Source organism: Myripristis murdjan, chromosome 9 (assembly GCF_902150065.1).
Source record: "Myripristis murdjan chromosome 9, fMyrMur1.1, whole genome shotgun sequence".
In the NCBI taxonomy this organism is placed as follows: domain Eukaryota; kingdom Metazoa; phylum Chordata; class Actinopteri; order Holocentriformes; family Holocentridae; genus Myripristis; species Myripristis murdjan.
In genome coordinates this window covers 22,838,125-22,865,743 of record NC_043988.1, presented here as the reverse complement: position 1 = coordinate 22,865,743, position 27,619 = coordinate 22,838,125, and the positions used below count along the sequence as shown (strand labels likewise).

At 39.7% G+C, this 27,619-nt stretch overlaps 2 protein-coding genes across 2 annotated transcripts in view; one reads left to right on the top strand and one right to left on the bottom strand.

Moving 5' to 3' along the window:
- Positions 1-17,130, bottom strand: part of ipo11 (importin 11) — a 172,428-nt gene extending 155,298 nt beyond the window's left edge. Inside the window, exons 1-4 of the mRNA XM_030060129.1 lie at positions 16,966-17,130; positions 8,227-8,376; positions 4,538-4,638; positions 2,540-2,612 (exon numbers count right to left, since the gene is read on the bottom strand). Of these exons, the coding sequence (XP_029915989.1) occupies positions 2,540-2,612; positions 4,538-4,638; positions 8,227-8,364 (312 nt within the window). The 5' untranslated portion in view covers positions 8,365-8,376; positions 16,966-17,130. The remainder of the gene's footprint in view (positions 1-2,539; positions 2,613-4,537; positions 4,639-8,226; positions 8,377-16,965) is intronic.
- Positions 17,131-19,686: 2,556 nt separating this feature from the next.
- hsd17b3 (hydroxysteroid (17-beta) dehydrogenase 3) lies at positions 19,687-26,788 on the top strand. The gene is made up of 11 exons (XM_030061004.1): positions 19,687-19,913; positions 22,762-22,808; positions 24,069-24,144; positions 24,322-24,429; positions 24,557-24,624; positions 25,041-25,085; positions 25,175-25,209; positions 25,320-25,401; positions 25,575-25,640; positions 25,821-25,970; positions 26,065-26,788. Exons 1-11 carry the CDS (start codon positions 19,763-19,765, stop codon positions 26,164-26,166), a joined length of 930 nt encoding a protein of 309 aa, XP_029916864.1. The 5' UTR covers positions 19,687-19,762; the 3' UTR covers positions 26,167-26,788.
- The last annotated feature ends 831 nt before the right edge of the window (positions 26,789-27,619 follow it).

Sequence of the window (27,619 nt, the reverse complement as noted above, 5' to 3'; positions counted from 1 at the left end):
TCTGCAAATACATGGAGAAAAATGTTTGGTGGTAACAATGGTTCTGAATGCTAGAAATAAGCAAGTGCATAACAGTGGTATATAATCAGACTACAAGACAACAGTGACCTTTATGTCCCCAGCAATTTTGTGTAAGACACTAACATTTTTTGTTTGTTTGTTTGTTTGTTTGTTTGCTTTCTTTTTGTACAGGTGATGTGCGAGACATTGCTGATGGAGGCTTAGGGACTTTTTGGCCTTTTGGTAGCGCTGTGGTGGACTAATCAATTTATTATGATGAATAATGGATATTGATGTAAAAAACACATAATTTCCAAGAGTTCACCCAAGTTCAACCCGGCAGTGTCTGAGATATTGAGTGTGAAACTTGGTGGCACTGTGGTGGGACAATCAGGTGTGTGTTCAAAATTCTGGACCCCTGTGTCAAAATCCATCCGGGGTTCCCCCAAAACAGACTAACAGCTGAAAAATCACGCATAATTGCCAAACAAGAAAGATGGAGCCTAACCTACAGTCCATTTCACAATCTTTGATGACGAGGGACAAAAAGTAAGTAATGAATAATTTTGAAATTGTGATTTAACCCATTGTAATCCAAGCCATTTTTATAAATTAAATATATTCAAAAAATATTCACAATATTGTGTCAGATTCTCTAAACAATCCAACACTCACACTTTAGAAAGAGCAAACAAAAACCCACGCCAGCTCTCTACAACACAGCAAGAGTAAGGATGTGTGAAAAGAAGTCAAGGACCTAAATCAGACTAGGAATGGCCACTTGTCCTGCATTAGCATCTCTGACATTATTTTGTTTTTCACACCACTAGAAACAATCGCCTAAAAACAAAAGAGAACAAGGATGACTCTTTTTTGGGCATTTCTCATGTTGTCATCGATAAACATTTACAAAAACACATGCCAACTAACACCTTTAGCCGACTCATCAAACTGGAACTAACCAGTAATCAATGTGAATCATTTAAATTTGCAGTTATCAATAAGTTATTAACTTACAAAAGAAGGTATTATCAGTAATATAACTGCAACCTGAACCTGGCAGAGAAACACACACATTCACAAACACACACAATCCCTTCCAGTGGTCTGGTTTGACAAGGAGAGGTAGAGACAGGTGAGACATATGGCATTTAGATGGCAGTCATTCCTCTCCATATGGACTTTATCAGTCCTGCTGTTGGAGGGCTGTCCCTTGTGGGCTATGTGAGCTGTAGAAATCAGGATGAATGGCCACCACTTCAGGCCATGTTCCATGTCACTGCAGACAGATGGATGTATTAGAAACAGCTGGATTCTTGATATACCTGTTTGGATGTGATGTGCCCTTGGCTTAAAGGTGTGGGCATGTGCCTTATCAGTAAACATCTTTATCTTCTTTAAGTCCTCATTTGCATCCCTGATTGGGAAATTTATACCATCTGTCTGTCTGCCTGTTGTACCTGTGTTTTGGAAGAGACTCATTTATAAACCTGTGTAAAGTTTCATTTTTGTGTATGTGAAATTTGTCCATCTGAAGCTTTTCTAAATGCTACCAATGCAGTGGGTAGCCAGAAGTATTTCACAATTTGAAAAGGCTGCAAGATCCAGACGGCTCCAAGGCTATAATCTGACAAGCTATGTCTCCCAATTTATTCTCAGAGTAAACTTTATCATCACAGTAAAGGCAATCTTTTTCTGTATCACACAGGTAACCCAAGGACTTTCTTTTGGCTGCCAAATATTATTGACCTAGAACATTCAGAAAATGACATTAATTAAACAGTAATGAGATCTGTTGATGTGATTTAAATCTATGACACTGTCAACATGTAATTGCAGTGCTAGGTACAACCAATTATGATACAGCAAAAAGAATCCTATCAGAATATAATATAATGTAAGCCACCTGGTCGACACTGACCTCCGTCTGACCTCCAGATATCTATAAGGAATACATATTTACGAATATACCCGTGCTACAGTGTAGGTGTATTGTAATCAATGCCGTTTGCATGTCACAAATTCAACTGGGGGTCAGATCAGAACCTCTGCTATCATTTTTTTTTCCCCAATGGTAAAGATCAAGGAAGGATGTCAAAGTTTGCCATATGACAACACATTGGTCAAAAAAAAACATGTTAAGTAGGAGTAGCATCTCTGAGTGCATTTCTATGGTAAAACATATAATGGTCCCTCTGTGGTTATCACACACGTCATTCAGACAAACCAGATTTAAAAAAAAAAAAAAAAATGTAAGTGTGCTGCACCAGCAATCTATGAAGATCCCAAAAAAATTCAGGCTGAATCCATGACCACAAGCAAAGCATGTGAACACAATTTGCAAAACATTAATAATATGCTTCATTATTTTATGATTACAACTATAGAGAAAAGGACCTTTAAAATAAATTTGTTGACATATGACATTTATATGGTGTTGGGTATATGAAGCTCATTCATCATTTTGTATGATTATAATTCGTAATATTAACTAACAGTTTTGCATAGTAAATCCAAATGTATCTGTATTTCTACTAACCTGGTTGACAGGCTCGTTGAAGTTCGTGATGAGACCAGCACGCAATGACATCTTCTCCTCTTCCGACAAAGCACTGAGAAGAAACAAAAACATGTTGAAAAGATAGAGGAAGGACAGGAGTGAGAGAGGGAGAGACAGACAGAGAATCTGGTCTTACTAGTAAGACAAAAAAAAAAAAGAAAATTTTGAAGATGCAACCTCAAAGAAGCTACAGATGTTTTATAGAAAAGGCAAAGAGGAAGTGAAAAGAAGCATACAGTCAGAAAGAAAAGGGAGTGAAATAATTCTAGGGAGATATTACAGACATCGGGTCAAAAACCTCAAGTACTACCCCCTCCCCAAAAAAGAGAGAGAGGGGGATATTATTCCATTTCTTTGTGTTCATCTTGCACATGAAAAGGTGTTAACCACACATCAGCCCTTTCTCAGCAAAGTGGTAACTACAGTATTGTTTTTTGTTTTGTTTTGTTTTTTTATGAGGTAATCAAAGTCCTGGAAAAACACTTTACTAGAGGACCTACCTCCTGCCTGACTGAGTCATACACACTGGCTATGCTCTGCTCCCAGCTCTTTCACTCAAGGTTTGCAAATGAAGCAAAATGTAAGATCTCACACACAAAGCAGAGGGGGCAGCATGGGAGGTGTGCTGCAGGGAGATGCAGTTTGAATTCTTAAGAAAGGAATAAAATTAAACAAAACCTAACCCTGCCTTCTTCAATTGCCGCTAAGGCTGGACAGAGAGAGATGATCATGGTGGGAGTGGCGGATGAGAGGAAAAGAGTGAGAAATTAATCACTCTGTAACCTTGATCAGAGACGGAGAAGATACAGGAGGAAGACAGATTGCAAGAGGGTGAATCAGGGGAGCATGATTCACTATGTGTGCTCCTCGACCTTGGGTATCACCAAGCATCCCAGTTGAGGTAAACGTTTACAGAACAAAACGGGTGAGAAAGGAGGAGGAGAAGAAATGTGGAATGCATGCTGAGCGATGAAAGATATTACAGCATGAGCTAGTAAGTGAACCAGGGAATCATGGCACTATACAAGCATGAATAAAAAAAACAGAGAAAAGTAAATACAACTTTGGAAGCACCAAGAGTGGAATCATCCAGAAGTGTAAGAGAAATGTAAGCCCCAAGTTTCTATGGCTTGTCTAGAGTTCTTGTTTCAGTATTATTGGGGTGTATATATTGTGATACTGCATGCAATGTGGAAACCCATGGACTCCCAACCCAAAGCCCAAGGAAATAGTCCAAAGATGATCACATAAAGTACTCAAAGAACAAAAGCCCGCTGTATAGCAGTCTAACAAAAGAAACACACTCTGTGGAGCTACTGAGAGGAAAGAGGAGAAAACTTGAGAAAGAGTGGCAATAACTTAAAGTGGTCGAAGAATGGCTATGGTGTGGTGAGGTAGAACTGATTACTTCAGACAAGCCTCTGTCCTGTGGGTCAAATACGACGCAAGCAAGCTAGTCAGCCATCCAAAGACAGTCCATAGCTTTGAATACCTCTCAAAGTTGATATATCAACATAGGCAAAGTTAAGATAAAAAAGAATAAACTGAGTACAAAATGAGAGCACAGACAAGAATCAGAGGACAAGAAAGAGAGAGGAAAAGTAGGGGAAAGTGGTGAAGGCAGACAACTGGCAAGCTGTAAATGGTAAAAGAAAAAGGGAGAGAGATGAAGGCAATGAAGATGAGGGAACAGAAAAGTTTAATTCTGTGCAAAGGAAGAGAAGAACGTGGAAAATAAATCATTGGGGGGAAGAAAGACAGGTGAGTAGAATGAGAAAGCCACAAAGACAATCAGAAAGACAGACTGATGAAGCGATAGAGACAGAGCAAAGCAGGGAGCAGGGAGAGAGAGAAGGTGAAAGGAGCAACAAAAAAAGACAGAAAGAGACCAGGAGCACAAGAGTAAGCAAGAGAGTGAGGCAGGATAGAAGAGAAAGCAAAAGATGCAGAAAAGAGGCAGGGGGGAAAAGCACTTACTGAGGGGCAACTCTCCTCCAGTATCTGTCAATGCCATTTTTGAAGTACAGCACAGCCAGCCACCTGACGTTCACATCCAGCATGTGGTTATTGAAGATATTCTACAGAACAGCAAGAGAGAAAATAGACTCAGCTGACATCATAACCTCAAAAAGGGTCGCTTTACAAATTCACTTGTTAATTTAATGACATGCGACAGCCCAAGCTGTACCGGTGAAAAAGAACAACTCCCTCACAAAGCTTAAGTCCAGAGAACCGTGACTCTAACCTGTAATGCCATCACGTAACACTTTGTGGAACAGCTCCATTAAAAATGCAGGGCAGAAAGACTTTGTGATCTGGAGTGTTGGAGTTTTACACACTAATTTAGTTTTATCACATAGAAGTGATAAAGTTTCTGAACCAGTAAATGCAGCCGTAACTGCAGAAAATCAGACTGAGCGTTCCAACGGTGTCCTCAAAGAGATTACCCTATTCATTGCAAATGGAGTTACTTCAAAAAGTGTGGCACAGTATTATCACATATTGGAATCACGACCCTCTGGTTTCTCTGTTTCAAAGAGACGCAGACAAATCGCGTACAATCACGTGAAATTGGAGTGTAGTTCTTAGCTTTAATTTATCTCTAAAGCTGATTTTGGTGTTGTTTTTGTTTTGTTTGTCTTTCATGAGCATACGGAGGACCAAGCGTTCTCTTTTATTACGGTTCAGGTTTTATCTTACAGTTTTAATGGAAAACAAGAAACAAAGATAAACAAGTACACACACATTCATAGATATGGAAGATATGAAAAAGGCACTCTGCTGACCCTGACTCCATTTCCTCCTCACAGCATAGGACAGAAGGAGGGAGACCAATAATACGCAGCCATGAAGGCCATAATTCATTCTGTTCCTCTCACAGACATATTTTTATTTTCGGGTACATGTATTGTTACTTCCACAAACAGCATGTTCCAAACACCCAAGTCCAACTCACAACTCTTTTCTTTCATAAACTGAAAACAACTAGCACAAATTTCTCTAATATGTCAAAATATTGCTAGTACTTATTCAAAGACAAATACATCAACATTTGGCATCAAAATTGTTTGCTTTAATTGTCTCTATAGTTATCCGTCTGTTGTTTCACTTCTTTGACTTTCTTCATTTTACTTTGAGTCAGCACACAGTCTTCAGTCTGAAGTGTGTGTGCTTTTTAGATTTTTGTGTGGGCTTTCGTATTCTGTATTTTAATTCTTATCTTACTGTTGTAATGCTGGGTAGCACTTTGTAGAGCCATGATTTGGAAAGTGCTCTATAAAAACTTTGCCTTTAACATCATTTCTAAGGTTTTGGAGAATTTGAGAATCCTTATTACCCTAGCACTCTTTTTGAGCATCCTCGAGAGCATGTTGTGATGTTAAAGTCTGTTTCACCCTTTCCCCCTTTTTAAACGTTGCCAGAAATGTTTAGGGTTAGGGTGCTTCTTCGGATTCAAATAACTCTGACATAGCTTTGACACCTGTTTAGCAGTCACAATCCAGCCAGAAAATGAATTCTCTGTACATATGATCTCAAAAATATATTTTTACTCCAACAGTTCTTGTTTTTTGACAACATTCATATATTTTTACTTGAATGTACATCAAGAAAATGTTTGTATGCTAGAGTAAAACATAAGTATGTATGTACCCATAAGTATCAGAACAGAATGTAGGTATGTGAGATAAGTTATATTGGAAACAGGAGTTTATTGTAAATGAATGCAGCTAATTGAACTGTCACGGGCTCAGAGGCTGTGACAGGCTTTCGTCCTGCTCTTCTGCACCATGGAGAGCGTGATCAAAGACAAAAACCAAGCCAACAGCCCTCTTTAGTCCATCAGCATGCCAGCTTGCTCAAAATGTGCATTACTATTTTACTTACAGCTGCTGACAAGAGTGTTAAAGAAATGAAAAGTTAACAGTATAATATGATATGAAATGATATGATATCAAAGCTGAGAATATGGCTTTTCCAATGTGGGGTTGAGCCTATCATAAACAGGGTAAAACATGCGAGGTGGGACTTTGAAGTTGATGATGATGTGGTCAGTCACCCTGTTGTCACATCCTAAAAGCACAAGGAACCAGTGGAAATTTGCTAGCCCATGGGGAGAAGAGGAAACATGCAGATGAAATGAGGAATAACTGTGTAAGAATAAATCAAATATTGTGTTAGATTTTTTTGCTTTGATGACCCATCCTGTGTGAAATTCAAGGGCCCATACAAGATTCTATTGTGCAGCCAATCTCATAATTGTATTGTTTTTTTCCCCTCACCTCCAAATGTCCCTCTCTCTGCCCCCAGAGTCCCATCCTGTGAACCATTTTTATTGTATCTATTGCCATTGCAAATGGCTCCCAGAGCAATTTCTTTGCATATTTTGATAGAGAAGAGTAACAATGTTTAGTAGCAATCTATTGTCAATTTATTTAATCTATTTTCCATTTGTTTGTGCTCTGATACTCTTTGTGCCTTTCAGCATGTATGCATGGCATGAATGAAAAATAAATAGGTAAATAAACAGTAAATAAAGTAATCACTGCTTCATCTGCTAAACTGCCACCAAGATTTTTAGTCGTGTTTTTTAAAAGTCCACTGCTGGGGCAGGGGATAGGCTGACAGTGAGTTGTTTGGATGGGTCGGCATAAATCACAGCACCTTTTGGGCTTGAAGTGGAATTTAGGACACACTTTACACAAGAGCTCATGCAAAGACAAAGGCAGTCACACTTTTTTTTTAAAAAAAGGGATGGGAAGCGACAGCTACTCCTAACACCAAATCCTACTACCTTTTGGATTCAAACAGTGCATTAGAGCTGACTGGAGCAACAGGGCTAGCTTCTAGGCTAACACAAATCAACAGAGCAAATGCTCCAAGGTTATGCCCGCCACTGAACATTAGCACGGATCAAGGAAGTCAGGGAAAGTAAAAAGTATGAACCAATTCACAGTCAAGAGAATTTTAGGTTTATCATCCATCTGGTGGTGACAGCCAATTTCTGATTTGTATTCCATTATTTTAAAAGTCCCATATTGTACAGTAGAAATAGTTTTTGCCATGGTCAAAGACATATTAGCAAAGAGTCAAATTCAGGTCAGTCATTTTATCAATCTATGAAGCAACACTCTCTCACATCATAATGTGTAATGCTTGCTCGCCCTGCAATACAATCGAGATTTCACCTATTCGACTGCTTCCTTTTATTTGTCTACTTTATTTTTCACAATCTTGGATTTTATTTACTGTGGAGATAGAGTCAGTGTGGGCTGTTATCAGAGTCACTGTGTTTAACTGGCAGCAATCATTGTCACACCACAATAACCATATAACACAATACCCATCAGAGCAGCTGTTGTTTTGATGACTGCAAGATTTTTCTCCTTTTTGAGAGGACATACTGTCTTGTCCCCAGCTGCACAAGATACTCATTACTTCACAAAATAAATACAGAAGAAATTTCATTTCAACCTTTTGTGCATGTGTTTGAGGTATGAGATGGAACAAAATAAAGCTTTCCTTTATTGTCTGTATAATTTGTTGAAATAAAATAAAAAATTCAATTTCATCCTGTCAGCTGCAAAAAAAAAATCACCACATTCATTGTGGGTTCAATCATTTTAATTCCAAAGGATTTAATCTAATTATGTGATATAATCCCTCACCAGCAGGACCGAGTAGAAGCCCGGCTGGGTCTCCCACTGTCGAAGCTGCTCCTCCGCAGGCTTGAGCACAGCTGTGTCCTGACTGGTGGCTTGGGTCAGGGCCTGCAGCACCACCGAACTGGCACTGTCCATATCCATAGCTGGATATACCTGGAGGGGAGAAGAGAGATGAGGGAAGTTTCAGAATTTGTGCTGTGAAAAGTTTGGTTGGGTTGAATCTTTCAGAAAAGAATGAAAACCCCCTTTTTAAATTGTTGCTCCACTGGGAGAAACAACTTGATACACCATCAGCTCAAGGATGATACAGACAAACTACATCTGCAAAAAAATGTCAGAACAAAGGATTTGTTTCTTTAAACTTATTCTGCTTTTATCACGCCCTTCCCCAACCTGCACTTTTATTATAGATCACACAAGCTGAAATCACTGTCAACTATAGTGATGAAGAAACGGCTCATTCTGACAAAAGAAAGCACACCTGGCTGATAGAAGCACGGGGAGTAAACTGTACAGCTCACCGAGTTCTGTGAACCAAAGAAAGAGTAAGCACCCCACCCTCACAGGCCCAGAGGTGTTTCGGTTTCAAAGGGACTTCCTTTATGAGTCAGTCTCCTCTGTGTCTCACAACAGTATGGTTCACAAGAAAAATTAACTGTTGCCAAACTGGACCTAAATGTAGTATATGTATAAATTCTTCCTTAGAAGTGTATCAGTTTTGAAGGAATTCTTCAAGAGCAGCTTAACTTATGAGGAAAAAGACATGATTATGGTTTCCACTTCAAAACAAAACAAGACAAAGGTCCCTTCACTTCAGCTTTAAATGCTTCCCTCATTTTTTCAGAGAATGCCTTCAACCAGTAAACTACACCTAGTAAGCTACAAATTAAACAGTACTACCACTTTAAACAGTACTACCTCAACACACAATCACTGTGGAATGAGAGTTGTTGTTTTGTTTTTGTGCTTTGTTGCATCCTATTGTTTAATATTGTTTATATTGCTTTTTGTATTGCTCTTTAAAGCATTTTTTTCTCTTTGCACTATTTAATTGTGTTTTTTATACTTAACTTTTTGCACTGTTTGCACCGTGGGTGAGGTCAGAGTGAAACATTTTTTTTCGATTCTCTGTATGTCTGGCACATAACTGCAGAATTGACAATAAAGCATCTTGAGACTTGAATCTGATAGTTATCAACTAATAATGACAATAGCGCAGATAGGAGCTGTATGAAGCAGTTCAACCCTGATAACCTACACTAGCTGTTTTAGAAATACACTTTTCTCTTTTCACAGATTAGACCACATTCTCTCAATCAACCAGCTCAATGCCTAGAGAATATCTATCATTTCAGTGTCATTTGTATAACTAGACAGAGGTAGTGCAGTGGAAACAAGCTTTCATTAGTGAATTTACAGGACAGAGTGAAATCAGTTTAGCAAGACTGCCATCTAGAGGCAAGAAACAAATAAGTCACACTATAATCCATAAGTGCAAGCTGTGTTCCTGTGTCTTTTGCATTTTTTATGGTTTTACGCATGCAAGCATCCAGTGACAGTTTTTTTGAACACCACTTCTGTCACATAAAGGGAATTAAACCGTTGTCAGTGGTGGGGATGGGGATATAAACAGCATTACTTTCTGTCACAATAAATTAAACAAATGGCAACTTGGTGGGAGGCTGAATAAATTTGTATCACACAGCACACCCCCAGGTCTCTCTCATCTGTTATCATGGAGGTTTTATTTTACCCAAAAGGGAGACTCCTTGAGTCCTCTTTCATTTGTTGGGAAGTGAACAGCATCATATCATCATATCATATCATTGTTTTATGTGTATTTATTTTTGATTTGTTTTAATTGGAAAGCACCTTGTAACCTAGGTTTGGAAAGGTGATATATAAATAAAGTTGTTTTTTTTGTGATCAAATATTTCTATTTTTTGTATAACACATAAAACAAAGTACAACATGTATGAAAAATTCAGCATAAACACATTGACATAAAGCAAGCATTCAGACAATTTCCAGACAAACCCAATTCAAACCCTTCCCTCCCACCCCACAGGACCCATCAGATAAATACAAATGTCCCAGTAACATATGAAGGGTTCATCCGCAAAAAAAAAAAAAAAAAAAAAAAAAAAGCCATCTCTGCACCCTTGCATTTTATTATTAGAAACTACTGCTAATAGGTAACTTTATCTAAACTTAAAACTCAAAAAACCAAAGTTCCACGAAATGGATTTATCTGTCCCTGCAAACGAACTCCTCATATTAAACAGGGTGTAAATATTTATACCCTTATGCTGCACCTCTCTGCATGGCCTCAATGAACAGAGACCATGAGTTAATGTTTTCGATGTTAGACCCATGCATACGGGCCACTGATGTTTCCATATTGGCCAAGTCTACTGCTGAAGACATCCACTGTTGCTATATAAATAAAGTTATTATAGAGGAAGAGGAGGTGAATGTAATAAACAAACAACAGGTAGATGCAAGAACAGCTCAAACTTCACTTAATTGATCTTCCCCAGTGGCACAGTCTAAGCCAACAGCCTCATACATACATAGCGACACATAGAAAACAAACAGGTTTCATCATGAAGCCAAAATGATCAGCATTTTCAAGTCAAATCCTCCTGCTACGGTTTTCATGTTATTAATAATTATCACAACAATACAACACTGCTGATTTTTTGGCCATGATAATCACACAATAAAACCTTTATATCAGCATATTTTCATAAAGTAATCCTACTCTCAATTATTTGGCTGAATATTACAACTCCGGTAGCCTATAAATTAGAGATCTGTTGATATTTTGCAATATTTTCTGTTAAAGGAGACAAAAAAAAACTGAGCTCCAGACCAGAGCACCACATTTAACAAGTGCATTTTGAGCACTCACCACCACTCTAGCAAAACAATTGCAGCCTCTTGTGATTCAGAAATTGAAGTAGTGTATATTGCCTTTTTTTCAATTAACAGTGGCATTTATTCTTTCTGGCCATCAGACAGCAATCACAACGAGGGAGCATCCACTGGGAATGTCTGACGCACAAAATATAAAGAAACAGAAAGAAAGTCCACCTGCTGGTCCAAATGATACAAAAACGATGGTCAATGCCTTATATCATGTATACTCCTCAGCACCCTCATGACTGACGGCTTGTTCTAGTATGACCATTTCTTGTATTTTGAGTCCCCACTGAAATTAAAATGAATCCTTGCAATGGGAGTGTCAAAATAATATCTTGTACAAGCAGTACTCACAAACACAAAAGGCTCAAAACCTTCTCGGTTGACTTTTGTCTTGCCCCTCCTGCATCAATATCTTCAGTATCTACAATCACATCTAAAATATGTCTGAGTTGCCAACTTATAAGGCAGGCCAGCAGCGACCAAACAGGGTGACAACAGTATTATCTTCCTTTTTCAGTGTGGCACAGTGTCATTCAGACTGCTAGTCTGTCAAACACTTATCTAATTCACAATCTCTCCCATGGCGCTGAGTTCCACACAGAGACACTGGGTCCCTCTGGGAGTCCCTATGTAAGGATCATCTCTTGCCGTGTACAGTTGCAGACATAAGGCTTCTATAATCTCAGTACATGGCCCTAAAAAAATATGACCAATCAATCACTTTATTGTACTAACTGGGAAATGTAATGTGCAGGCAAACTACAAGGCTGTTTTTGTCAAACACAGTGCCCAGGAATCTATAGATGTCATCCACCTGATTACAGATGGCACAAAAGTTAGAGGAAAGTTAGAGGAAGTTTTTCCCAATACATTAGGCTGCAGGAAAGACACCAGCTTACAAAGTAATCAACCACAAGACTATGTCCTGACTTCCCCTATAAGGTCTTCTCAGCTTAAAATGAAAAATGTACACCATGACCAAACATAGATGAGAAAGCCAAAAAGTGCACAACGCCGGCAAATGCTATCTGGGACACAATTCACTGAGACATGTCAAAACCTGCAGCTCAACAACATAACAGAAAAAGCATGACAGATCATGGCAAATTAACAAGATGTGATGAGGGCGCCCCAGTGGCTCACCAGATAAAAGTCAGGGTTTCCGCTACATGTAATTCATCGTGGCACACCGCCACTGCAAAATAAAAGCCGCCACACCTTCGGAATGATTTTTTTTTTCTTCCAGATGTTAAAACAATTTTAAAAGGATATATATACATATATATAGGCTATCTAGCCTTTTTTGCGGAAATATATTTATTATAATCAGTTTGAAATGATAATTTAAATATCATGAAATGGTACATAACACTGCAATTAACTTTATTTTGAAAAATGAACACCGGAGTCATCACCCGCCTGTTTGAGTACTGTCTGCAGAGGGAGAGAAAAGGGCAAGAGAAAAGTACCTGGGCAAGATTAAATTTAATCCAGTTTTTTGTTCAAGCCTGTGAAAATGACCCTAATGTTATAGTTGTTAACACTGTAGGGACTATAATTTCCGCGATCACGAACAAACATTACAACAACTTCACCGGCACCGTATAAGTCCAAAAGGCAGAGAAACTTTCCAGGCTACAGCTGCGCACTGACATAGATTGTGTAACAAAGCGAAGAGATGCCACTCGGCTCGCCACTCGCTGGCTAACAGCAGCACACTGTCTTAGCTTGACTAGAGGAAACCCTGAAAGTGCATACCACTTGTTTAGGCTGAGTCCTGATCGTAGCATCCTGGGTTCAAAACTGAACCCAGGCCATTTGCTGCATATCATTCCCTCTCACTCTCTCTCTACACTGCCTTTGCTGTTTCTCTTTCTACTGTGACTGTCAAATAAAGCCAAAATGCAAACAACAACAACAACAACAACAAGATGTGACAAGAATCTTTTCAGCGAGTATTTAAGCTGGATGGGCCCCAACTATAACAACTGCACCAGGCCACAGTACCTGATGAAGAATGTTTTTCAAGACTTGTGACACACTTTCAGTTATCTGGAACTGGAAAGAGTCTTAACAGTTGTGGCGTTAGAATGAGGGATGAAGCAAGATTTCATCTGAGAGAGCTGCAAGCTCTCATTAAAGAAAGAAAGTTACTGAGGTGAGGAGGAGGCTACACTCCCTGAACATTGGCTTCACTCTTTCCTTGTCCAGCTCAACAACACCTTTCAAGCCACAGGATGTTGTCAATGTGAGGGCTACACACCAGTGGGAGAGATAGTTAAGTCAAATCATCTTTATTTATAGAGTATAGTTAAAATGACAGCTGTCAACCCAAGTCCTGTACAAATTACAACAAACCATAAACAGTGCATAGATAAATAATACAAGCAAGAGAAATAAAAAAGAATTAAAATAACAAATAAACACACAACATGGGCAAACCTTATGTGGAAATATAGCCACAAACGGCAATGAGCAAGGTAACCCAACCAGGCTCACTTAAAGTCGACTGACCTTCAAGGTGGACGAGCTATTCTCATTTTAGTGACAATCTCAACTGTTAGCCTTCCTGAATTTTGCTCCACAAACACCGCACCCCCTGCAAATATATTGGCAATCGCTGACAGAGAGCAGCAGCGACATATCATCCAACCAAAGCAGAGGTAGCGACCTCTGCAAGTTCCCATAATTACGCCTTCTAAGAGACTGAGCATCGTTGCCACAAGGTGTCACTTGAGCCCAGTTTGCACTGACTTTGGTGAGCTTCACTGGAGTAAATAAACTTACTTTGCAGAGGCTGAACAGTCCACACAGATCACAATATAAAAAAAGGATCAAAATTATGATTCCTTCCTTTGAACATAAAATAGTTAGACTGCAAACCTAAGAGGGACATTTAAGCATGTCAAGGGAAAACTTTCTGATGTAAATTAGGGACAGAGTGTTACAAGGAAACCAAGTATAGTTCATTTCCTTAATGTTGCTGCAATTGGCCGGTGAAATTATGCAAAAACCTAACTGAACAAAAAGTAAAACAGACTCATCAAAAGGACATTTACTGCAGCAGCTCTTTAAATGTAGATTTGATAAACATTCACATCTGAGTTGACTGTCAAGATGGACAAGATCCACTGCTGTGTGATTTGCTAAATGCATGACTGAATAATCAAAAACATCTTCTTTTAATAAAACTATCTCAAGGATGGTCATGAATGGTCATTCGCTATTTTGTTTTAATATTTCCATTATATTTGTCTTTGATAATAACAGTTGTTTATACTAATGCAGTAAGGGTACAGAATTTCTACTCATTACAGTGAACAAGCATTTTATCAGTAATGCTGCAAACATTCAGTTGATCCAACCAATCTGGGAACTTCTTAGCATATAATAAAATCTCTGACGTCTCATGTTTTGTACGTATACTACTAACGAGAAAGTTGTCACAATGCAAGCAGTGCTAACCTCTGGGAAAATGTAGTGCTAAAAAGCTCCTTAGCCAACAACACCTTGAACTGAGCCATGCTCCTGTCATACCAGTAAACAATCTAAAAAATGCCCTGCTACCCCTCATGGTCAAGCCACTCCCATCACTCCCATTTATAAGAGTTTTTGATTTCAGGACTAACATGAATACCACAACACTACTAAGATTACATTCCTGAGGTTAAGTGCTTTCCTCATTGTCCACAGGCATTCACAAACAACAGTTACTGTCAGTGCAGGTCAACATTACTAAACTCATACCGCCTGCAGCAACAATTACATCGTAATTTTTCATTAGCTATACATTATAAGCTTAACTGTTCTGATTAAGGTGACAAATTAGCATTACAACTAGTAAAGGGCTGGGTGATATGGACAAAATCATTTTCTTAATATATATATGCAATCATACAATATTTACCACCAAGAGCTTTTTAATAAACAATCATTAGAAATGTGGCTATGATGACCAACTTGGTAGAGGCAAATAACAGAGTAGCGAGAACAGTGCAGGCTAATAAATTCATACAATTGCACCCCTTTGCTGTAATGAAGCATTAAAAACCAAAGACAAAAGAAGAGCCAAGAAAAGACAATATTTACACCATATCACCAAACTGCAATGTCCAATATATCTAGTCTTGTGTAACAATACCAATATGCAACTGACATACTGCCCAGTCCCACACTGAACATCTGAATTTGACTTCTGCACAGACACCCACGTACCTAGATTATGACCAAGACGCTGTGACTAGTTTGAATAGTGAATGAATAGTTTTCTGCTTTGGTTGAAAGTCTCCTCTGTTTGGCTTGACCATTGCTGACTGCTGACTTTGGCATTTCACCAATAAATAGTCCATTTTATCTGATCTGAATAATTGTTAGGTGAGAGAACTGGCTTTGTGTTTTTGTCCCTGGGCACTGACTTAAGGTGGAGCTGAGTGGTTACTGGCTACTGCTATGGGTAAAAGAGCATTAACAGACCTTTTTCACGACAGTCATCAAACAGTGGACAAACACAGTGTTACTGATGATATTGATTAAGGTTCTGTTACTTCCAAGTGTCTTTCCAGTGAACCAGCATGAATAATACCACAACCCTGGCTCTGTTAGATCTAAATGGAATTGATCCTTAATTATAATGTCATTAGTAATACCTGTGATTACCTCCTACTTCGTGTCAAATGGCTGCTGTGAAAAATGTCTATACACAAGCGCAATGCATTCTAGGTTTACATATGTGTTAAAAATAATATCCAGTATTATTAAGCAATACACACTGCACAGGTGCCACCATCCATGACCTACCTTCTCACTACATCAGAAATGTATTGCTACAGTCAGGCCTTGAATGATAAAAACTCTCAGTAGAACATTTGCTTGTTGATTGTTTACACCATCGTGCATCACATTTACCAGTATGGTAATTAATACAATCTTCCTCCTTACAGACTTCATGACAGCTAGCAGGCCAACATACAGCAACAATACAGTATTATTGTTGCATTCCTGAGGTCTGTAGTCCTGTAGTCTACTCATGATGTTATCCATGTTACATAAATGGCCAGCTGGTTGTTAATACACAAAAAAAGCAGCTGCTTTGTAGTTTTACAGATCCCATGGCCTTGTTAAAGACAGCCACCACGGAGCTATGGTCACCCAGTTGGTAACAGCAGCTAGCTGTCAAACCCTGGCTCGCTGAGCAAGTTAGCTAGCATAACTTTCCCAGCTACCTATAGCAGCTAGATGCTTGTAGCTTCACAAACAATGATGTTACGATGTAGCTGACAGTGTTCTGGGGGGAAACCAAACCAAAACTGGGCTTTCTACGCTGTTTACGCATTCGTGGCCTTATTTCAAATAGCACTGATCTGATGAAACATTTTAACATCATGGCACAATCACGTCTGCAGAGAAAACGTGTTTCTGGAGTGTACGGTTCGTTTTAGCCATAGGAGTGTGCCAAAACAACTTTGATTACATGGGGCCCGGGAGGAGCAATGATGAAAACGATACGAGAGGCTTATATTGCTTCTCACTTGAGCTCCTGCTCCCTTAATATGTTCGCTGTCATGTAAAGGCAGCTTGGTTGACACTCTCTTTACCAGTCAGACACTGGTACAACACATATCCACCCGCCCAACGTACAAACGGACGACACCGTGTTGTAAATCGCGCACATCCCAAGCATCGAAGCTAACTTCTTGCTACCTAGCGAGCTAATCTTATTCAATGAAAACGAAGGGCCGATAATGTCAGTGATGCTGAATAACGTCTTCATCCGAGAGTTAAGGAGATTATGCGCATGAGGAAGATGGGACTCACCTAAAAGAATGACGGCAGAAAAAACACAAACTGCTTTTGACGGTGGCTGCTAGCAGTTCTAGCGCTGCCAAAAGAAATACACGCTTGTAGGAATGGCGCGAGCAACCCAGCAGGCGCGCGCTGATGATGTAGCTGGTTACAGCACGGGCGTCCTGAATGAATGGCTCTCGGCGGCCGGTGTTACGGATTAACTGGTTTTCATGTTAACTGGTGACCGTTGTTTGTAAACGTCGGGCGTTTCTCGTGGCAACAGCAGATGTTCCAATCACGGCGAGGGGACGCAGCCGACCTCGCGAACACCTGAATGACCATTATTCAATCTCGTTTATAATTTTCTAGACTTGGCTAACTATCTGCTCAACTTAGATTGTTGGTGGTTCATGAAACGGTGGGATCAGAAATCTACTGCATATTTTGCTTTATTTTCTTCAAAATAAAAATGATCCACGCGGGGTTTGATACCGGGTGTGAAACCTAAATGATATATTTGTAGTCATTTAGTTGGACTACTAGGCTATCGTACCTGTTGCCAGCGAAAGTTGACAACAAAGCAAATTTCATACAATAACAACCACACGGCTTCTTCCAGGCTCTGAATACCTTTGCCAGGTTATCTTGAGACCGTACTTGAGACGAGACAGTTGTTTCTTGTGGTTTTATGGGGTTACTTAGTCTTCATGATAAAGTTTGATGCTCTCCTTTTTATAATGTAGCGTTGGATGCAGCTGTTGCATCCACTGGGGAATCGATTTGTATTGTCAACTGCAGGGCCGGCTGTATGCATGTTGCTATGTGTCAAATTCATTGTACTGTAGTCGCTATAGTCTATTTCCCCCCAAATATCCTCCAAGCAGACAAAATCTCCGATGCTCGACAAGCGCTGAGCTTGAGAGGCACTAGTTTGTGTATGGCTGTTACCATCGCAGTAACAGTGGTCTCAAGTTCTCACAGTTGTGACAAGAAGTGAAGAAGAACTTCTTACTTCATATCTCATAATTCTGGCTTCATATCTCACAACTGAGACAAAAAATCTCACAATTCTGACATATTAACTCGCACTTATGTCTGACTTTTTCTCTCTATTCTGAGTATTACAGGTGTGAGATAAGTCACAGTTGTGAGGGGGAAAAAAATCTCACAATGTGTCCATTTTTTTTTTTTTTTTTTCATGTGGTGGAAAATGGCTTCCATGTGGGGGTTGGTGCTAATATTTTGCAGCGTTTGGCAAAATCCATCCAACTCCATCTTTTTTAGTTACTTATAGGCTGCACATATACTCTGCTACTTCTCATATACCCATATATGTTACTTAGATATATAGATATCGATACACACACACACACACACACACACACACACACACACACACACCAGGTGGTCAGAAAGAAACAGCCCGTAGAGCCATGGAATAAAATAACAATTTGAGAGTATACAATAAAGTGCTGTGTAACAAATGTGCAAAGACATGAACCTTATGGGAACTGTAATTATATGCTGAAAGGCTATAGCAAATAATATAATTATGACCATTGTGCAAAAGAGCACAGATAAATACTAGTTATACTGATGCGAGTAGTCGTACAAAAGAGAACCTGTTGCAGTAAATGCTGTACTGATAAGAGGATGTTAGGGTGGACCATGGTGCCAACGGGTGTTTGACAAGCTCAGCATTGACACCTTTATTGGCCCAGGGTATGAAATTCTTCCTCAGTCTCTCTGTTCTGGACTTTAGAAAATGGAGATGCTTGCCACACTCCAGCCACTGAAACAGGCCGTTACAGGGGTGTTGCCCTGCAGGATCTCTGTCACCTTGGCTATTCCCCCTTTAATGTGCAGGTTCTGCAGAGAGGGTAATGCTGTGCCAATGGCGTGCTCAGCCGAACCCCCTCCACTGCAGAGTCATTAATCTTCAGGGGAGTGTACTTCACCTGTTGCTTCTCCTATTCCCCGCTGAAGTCCACAGTCAGCTCCTTGGTTTTGCTGTCATTCAGAGTAAGGCAGTCATCCTGTCACCATATTGACAGGTCAGCCACCTCAGGACTTCCTGTCATTGCTGTAATGAAGCAAAGTACAGCTGTGTCATCAGCAAATGTGACAATGGAGCTTGAACAATGCAGTCATATATATACAGTGAATACAGCAGGGGGCTGAGGACACACTCTTGCTGGACGCTGGTGTTCAGGCTAATGCCCACCCTGACACCCTGGGGCCTCACAGACAGAAAGTCCAGGAGCCAGGCTCATAGGGAGGGGCTCAAAACCAGGTCGGATAACTTGGCTCTGAGTCTTGTGGGAATTATGGTGTTAAAAGCTGAGCAAAGGTCTATAGAGAGTAGATTATTCTGACCCATGAATCACTTTGACATTCTCAGTGGCTGTGCTTCATCATGTAATTAATGTGACTTAACACTGCATCTCATCTGTGTTTCTGCTGTGGCAAAGAAATTTACCTGCATGGATTAATAAAGCACCTAACTATTGATCTATTTTACTTTTATCTTTTTGTATTTGCTCAACATGTTATCGCAACAGCTGAAAAGCAATGCAATTGTGTGTGTGTGTGTGTGTGTGTGTGTGCATTACAGAGAGGGAGGGACAGTTTGTGTGTGTCAGTGTGAGTGTACAGCACGGGTGTCTGTGTGTGTGTGTTGGAGTTGGGAGTGTCCTCAACCAGGGATATACCCTCTTCCCCTCTATGTTATCCTCCAGTTTTAGAGTCACTGCACTAAAAACTTCCCTTCCAAGCACACAAAGAGGCTTATGTTTGTTGTTGTAGGCACGTAGATACATAGTGAGGCATGGATTTCATGGACCTATTTTTCATTTCTCTTGGTTTTGCAGTTCTTTTCTACTACGGAGTGAAACTGCTGCTCTTCAGTAGGATGCTTTATCCCGAAGTGTGGTTCCCAACGCCCAACAGCTTCTTCAGGTTCATGGGGGAGTGGGCAGGTGAGCTCTCACACTCAGCATGTGTGCATATCTGTGTATGTGTCTGTGTATGTTCAATGCATATGACTATATGGGTTTGGAATGAAGCTGCCCTTGAGACAGATTTGAGGTAGATGAAAAAAGGTGTCGATTCAGTCCCAGTTAGTTGTTTTGTTAAGGTTCGTGTCAAGGTTAAATCAGGCATTTAAAACAGATCTGTTAGGATTAGGGTTAAGGGTATGGTTAAGGTTAACCCTCATGTTATGTTCACATTTTTGAACATCTTTTATGTTTGGGGTCAATTTGACCCCTGCAGTTTAAACTTCCACAAAATTATTACAACTAAAATTGTTATCAAAGTTCATGTGTCAAGTACTTTATGTTTCTTTGTTGATTACCTAAATAGCCCTTTAAATAAAACATAACTCTCCCCCACCCCCACTTATACATCCAGTATTCCTATTATGCTACAATGGAAAAATATTCAAATCACCATAAAATCTCACTGATTGATCTAAAATTGGAAAAAAATATTAATTTTTGGTGTTTTAATGGCTTTATATTATTTCTAAGTAATGATTTTTGTTATTTATAACCAATGCGTTACAAAACATATCATCATGTCAATTTCATCTTTACCCGGTAGTGCCCATTACATTAAGAACACTCATTAAATATGAAGCAATAAAAATTATGTTAATCATTTATTTAGAGACGTTAAACATTGGCCTGGGTCAAATTGACCCTGAATATCATAGGAGGGTTAAGGTTAGAGTAACATCAAAATCTGATCTGGGATTAGTGTCAACATGCAGCTTCACTTGGGATCAGCAATATGGGTTGAAGTAGGCAGACAAATTAACAGCAAAAATAAGTGATCTGAATGAGCTAATGTGTCAACAATTGAGCCGAGAATTAATGTTTAACATTGTAGGCCTGTTTTGACGTTGTGTGGTTTCACAAGTTCAGGCTTGCTGTTAATAAGGTTTGTTTTCAAATGTGGAACAGTCTGATGCCTCTTTCGTAACAGTGTGATAGTGGAGAACAAGTTCCTACACAGTCATGCATACATGGTATTCTGTATGAAGTGATAATAGGAACTACACACCCACTCCATTAAAGCTTAAACACTATCTTGTTTTTCCATTGCATTCCATCTCGCAAAGTACTATTTACTGCTCAGCTCTTTTGCCTTCCTTGTGGACAGTGTTGATGACAGGTTGGTTAAGAGAGGGAAGGGGACACCTAACTCAGCTGGTGCAGAGATTCAAACTTGAATAAGGCAGACAAATACGCAATACCAGCGTATTTCAGCCCAAATAAAATTGCAGTACAGAGTCAGCTTCATCTCAGCCATCAGACGCTTTTCCTGTAATTACTGTGGAAGTTTCCTTTGGAGGTCCCAGAGCAGTGTCATCGCCCTATGAGATCTTCTTTGGTATTTTTTGAAGAGCTTGTCCAATCACCCACAGTGCTAAACCAGCCTCATAAAGAAACCAACAATGCTGGCCCAATCTTCCCTTTCTTTACTAAGCTGTGCTTTCATTCCATTCCAGCACAGTGGAAAAACAGCAATTAGAAGAGTATGAAGGGTATCGAGAATGGGTGAAGCCCTTCCTTCTACATTCATCTTGAAGCCACTGGACAACTGGATAGTTTGTTTCACCTGCAGAGTAGTCTCCTTTCATCATCACAGGCCCTGCAATGTCACACTGTACGGTTTATGGGTTAAATGAGTACAAAGCAAACATGAATTCAATATTAAAACCAATTTACTTGTGTTTGTCTGTGACTGTTGGTGTGGATGTGTTTGAGTGCAGTATGTGTATATGCTTGTGTTAAGACTAATGCTTTAACACATAACACCTACTAAATGTGACCCCCTACACACACACACCCACCCACCCACACACTCACACACACATTTTTACTTCCCTTATGTGTTATTCTCAAGGCTCAGAGTTATACATTTTATCTTTGATGATGGGTTATGTAATATACGGGGTAATCGACAGTGGCCTGTGCATGTTGTGTTCAGATACCCTTCAGTGCATGACACTCCAGTGCTGCAACACTGATGCCCCATCAGTGGGAGTTTGTTGCCGTGCATCAAAATGTGCTTTGCAGCTAAGGGATTCTGTTAATTGAACTCAAGCAGCATAAAAGATGAAAGGGATGAAATAGTGGAAAATTGACTGTTCTGGAGTCTGGAACAGAAACCTCTTGGCTATTTAAGCCAAAGTTTTCCAGTTTTAAATGATCCTCTATTGTTCACAAGCTTGAGGGCCAGCAGGGGCCACCAGAGCTAGAACATTCTCATACATCTTGAGCAAGGTTGTTATACAAAATTGAAACTAAAACAAGTACAAAAACTATACTTGCAAACCAATCCAAAAACAAAATCCTCTTTTTTATATTAAAATTCACTGTGAACAAAACTCAGGTGGGCATGGATCAGCATCAATTTGTATCTTTACATCTAAAAAAATATTTAATTTATTTAAAAAGAAGAATAAGAACTACAACAAGAAAGAGTCTAATGGTCTGTACAATTAGACCAGGGTTCATGAGCGGCAGGATAGGGAACAGAGACAGGCGTCTCTTGTCTGTTCTCTATCTCAGAATTTTTTTTTTTTTATCAGAGCTGCGGAACAGCCTGTTTTAGCGTGAGTACACTGCGTCAGAACACTATGTAGTTACTTTAAACAAACACACAATGATTTTATCGACAGCTGATGAAGGGGGTGAGATAATAGAGCGTTGATCCACAGTGCCCCCAGTGTTTAAAATGGAAATCGCAGCAAACTGTAGGACCTCAATCGCATGGTTGTGACACCTTCCACCCACCTTTTCTGCTATCTGTTTTCAGTGGTGACCGCTGGGTCAGATGGGATAGGGAAAGCATACGCCTTTGAGGTAAGACTTTAAATTGTTTAAACTCCACTGCTTATTTTGGGGCTTATGACAAATAAACTTGACCTTGAAGTTGAAGGTGACTACCAAGTGAGCATGTGAAGTAGAAAGAGAGAGAGATGGAGAAAGAGAGAAGGAGGGAGAGAGAAAGAGCATGAGGAAAGAGTACATAACACAATGCAAGTTCCACATAGATATGTATAGTAATAGTAATAATGATAATAATTAGAATAATAATAGTAATTGTAGAAGGGGTCAGCAGAATCATGGGGGAAGTAGGTGGCTTCCAATCACAGATCCAGATTCTGTTCAGCTCCAGAGGCAGAAATACCTGCAGAAAGAGATAGAAGAAGAAAAAAGAAAAAGAGAGAATCATGCAGCAAACTCAAGAAAATGCCAAGTTATTAACATTATTGGGATATGAATGTGTAAAGATGGAGAGAGGACAGAGAGGGACCCATGCATCATGGGAAGTCCTCCGGAAGCCTGGGCTGTCCCAACTGTAAGCTTTATCCAGAAGGAAGGTTTTAAGCCTGCTCTTAAACATGGAGAGGGTGTCTGATTCTCAGGCCCAGTGATGGTTCCGCAGGAGAGGAGCCTGACCGCTGAAGGTGAATTGTGTTTTTGGAGACTCTAGAAAGCACAAGTAAGCCTGCATTTTGGGAGTGCAGTGCTCCTAAGATAAGATGGGGCCTGATCATTAAGGGCTTTTTAGATGTGGAGAAGGATTTTCAATTCTACTCTTGATTTCACAGCTAATGCAGAGAAGCTAACATAGGAGAGATATGATCTCTCCTTTCTTGGTTCCTGTCAATATCTGTGCAGCAGCATACTGAATCAGCTGGAACGTTTTTAGAAACTTGTTGGGGCCGTCCAATAATAATGAGATGCAGTAATCCAGCCTAGAAAATGAATGCTGTATCAAAAGCTTGGACTAGTTTTTCTGAATGTTTTTGAAGGAACACATCAATCTTTGACAGTGTATTTGGTCATAACTAAGTTAATGTTTTCAAAGATAAAACACGTGCTATGTGGTTTCACTATTTATGTACAATTTAAATTTTTATTATCATCCAGTTTTCAGACCTGAGTAACAGAAACAGTATTTGAATTATTTTCATGGAACAATCCCAGTCCATCTGGTAGTCTATGCAGTTTCACACAAACAACTATTTTCAAATATTTGACCCTGGTCTACTAATTTCTCTGTTCTTTCTATGCCACCCCTCCTCCTGTTCACTTCTGCACTACTGCTGCCCCCAGCTGGCTAGTCAAGGCATAAACGTGGTTATTCTGAGCAGAACCAAGGACAAACTGGACCGGGCAGCCAAGGAAATTGGTGAAACAATATAATTACCTCATCTATGTTACTAACTACTGCTGCGCTTACTTACATTTACATCCGAATGCTGTGTATTGTGTGTGCTGTTTCCATCATGCTTTGTAATTAGCACTATACTCACTGTTGTCCTCATGACTGGAGATAAATTGCAGACTTCACTTTTTATCATTTTAGGGGAAACTACTGGGCAGAAGGTGAAAGTGATAGTAGCAGACTTCACAGAGGAAAAGCACTTTGCAGAAATTGAGAATAGCCTCAAAGACTTGAACATTGGAGTTTTAGGTAGGAAACCTTTCCGATTCTTCATGCAATTAAAAAAAAACCATAATTAATAAGGATAGCAATGTTACTTATCTGGTGTGGTCTAGCCCATATGAACCTCAATCTACTTTCTATGTTTCTATTGTAGTCAATAATGTAGGTATGCTGCCCAGCTCCATCCCCTGCAAATTCCTTGAGACTCAAGACCTGGAGGAGGTTAGTAGTGCCACATCAGTGTACTTTACTACTGTGTTAGGATGCTGAATACAAGTGTATGGGTATGGATGCATTTACATCATTCTGCATTCAAGATTTACTTTATTTGCTACTTGTTGGCATGCAAAATGGCTGAGGCATGTTACATCTGGTTAGGAGAAAACATGAATTCAAATCTACTCATGCAAAAAATCTTAGATACTTGACTGCTCTGTGTACTACCTGTGCGTATACTGTACTCTGACGTACTAACCTGTGTAGTGTAGATTTTTTTCATCTAGAGTATCCCACAGATATCTCTCTGTTCACACTGCCCTCGTTCTCTGAATCTCTACTGACTGTCTCTTCACATTTCCCCTCCCTTAACTAATAAGATAGCTTAGCTGAAAGTGACCCATGCTTATGTATCTTTGCAGACAATTACAAAGGTGATAAACTGCAATGTGAAAACGATGGTTAAGGTAAGAACGGGTAATCATTCTTACCATTTTTTAACTGTGACCCCTGTGAGTTTTTATTATGCCTTAAATCTATTTCTTTTATTCTTTAGATGTGCAGAATAATCCTTCCAGGCATGGAGAAGAGGTTTCCTACATTTTTCTCATAAGGTATAATGTGTCGTAATATGCAATCAGTTGCTGAAGAATATTTAGCCTAACATGTGTGTGTGTGTGTGTGCCTGCCTGCTTCTACAGAAGGAAAGGGGTGATCATAAATGTTTCCTCTGGAGTGGTCTGCAATCCCCCCCCATTATATACCCTGTACACTGCATCAAAGGCCAGTATAGCACCATCAGTACAGTTCTAGTACACTTAGTTCACTGTGCAACCAGCAGTACTGAACAGTACTAATGTCTTATGAGTAATGCAGTGATTTAGGTGTGTGAGAGTGTGTGTGTGTGTGTGTGTGTGTGGGCGCGCGCATCTGTTCATTATCTCTGTACCCCGTAGGTGTTTGTGGAGAGATTCTCTTGTGGTCTTCAGGCTGAATACAAAGATAAAGGAGTTATTATACAGGTACTTTGATTCATGTCAGGAGTCAGCTTCAACATCTGAGAAAGTCATGTCATTTTAGATAGTTGAAAAGTTATATTGTACATTGTGTATTTTGTACTTTTCCTTTTGCATTTTTTCAAATCTGTAATCTCACCAAGGCTTTAGAGTGCTGGTACATTATTCTCTCTCTCTTTTTCTCAGGCAGTGACTCCATTTGGGGTTTCCACACCAATGACAGGACACATGAAGACCAACATGATAACTCTGTCACCGGAGAACTTCGTTAAGAGCTCCCTGCAGTATATCAGAGCAGGAGACAAAACGTACGGCAGCATCTGTCACATGGTCCTGGTAAGACACACCACATGCAAGCAGCTCAATCAGTAATAACCAGTTTTTCCTCATGTTTATGACTATGATTATTTGCATGTGTGTGTGCCTGCAGGGATGGCTTCTGCAGGCTATTCCTCCTCAGGTTCTCCATACAGAGTCCATGATGACCCGTTTGAAATGCCATGTCAAAAAGACAACTAAACAGAGGACCTGACGTCAAACCTTCACTTCACATCAAATGCAACATTTGGATCACATAGTAAATAAATAACCAGGAATGCAAATGAAAGGATTTTGGATGCAAAATTTTGCCATTGTATTTTTTTTAGTGCAAACAAACAAAATCAGACATTATATAATAGGTAGTGACAAAAATAGTACATGACAAAGGAGTACGAAACAATGGAAGTTGACAGGAGAAGGGGTTGACAGAGAGTACGAAATACACACGTGCAGACATGAGGCAGACATTATGTAGGTTTGTGATTATAATTGCAAACTGGTAGTGACAATTTCCTCATTGTAAATGACATTATGATTTTGCCATTGTTTTGGTACATCTTTGTTCTCTGTTTCTTATTTAAGCATAGTGAGCTGTTATGTTGTTACAGAGCTGAGGTTTTCAAAGTGGGAGGCAGACCCCCAGGGGGCGCCATTATCTGAGGTTATAGTATCACCTCTGTCTTTGTGTATACAGCTCTAATGCTGCCAAACCTATGTATACTTAATCTCCTGTATGTATGTTTAGTGAATGATCTCTGTAAGATTAATAACTGGATGCATGGTGAATGGATATTCAGCAGAAAAATATATAAAATCACCTTTTTAATAAGTTACCCTCAGGAAAGTGCTTCATTGCATGTATAATTTTCTTTAGTTGTTATTATTAAGAGTGGAGGATATCTCTGTTTTTCTTGTCAGAATCTTCAACTTCCCAGACTCGGTGTTTATCCATCCTCATGGCTCCAATTAATTCCAAATGTCACTATTAATCAGCCTTCTCTGACATTAGAGAAACAAGAGCGTCACGTCAGTCCGTGATTTGCGTGAATTTAATGTTGACCACAAACCACAAGAGACACAGTTCAAACCTCACTTCTGGACTTAGCAAATGTGAAACACTGATACTGCTGTCAAGTTAGGAGTGATGTGTGTGTGTGTGTGTGTGTGTGTGTGTGAGAGAGAGAGAGAGAGAGAGAGAGAGAGAGAGAGAGAGTGTGTGTGTGTGTGTGTCCAGCTCCCCTATAAATCTCAAAGAGGAATGAGTGAAAGAGAGTGAACAGGAGCCTGGTGCGTTATGCTGAACTGAAAAAGAGCCATGCCGTTTTGTTGTTGTCCCCAACACACCATATTGTGACAGACATGCACACACACCCACATACACAAACACACCTGTAACTGTCATCAGCATCCTCCGCTTTCCTTTGAGATGGAGGAAACATTTGATCAGATGAGCATGCAACCAGACGGCTTAGCTACACTGTCAGTCATTGGTCCCATAACCACACAGCCGGTCAGGGGTGAAAAGGGATGGATGAAAAACTATCCGGTTCTTGAGAAATGAAAATACCCCAGAAACCAGCGTATTGATTGTGTGCTGCTTAGAGGATAATTTAGGAGTCTTTACAACATGTGCAGACATCCACTCGCACACCAGTGCATGTACA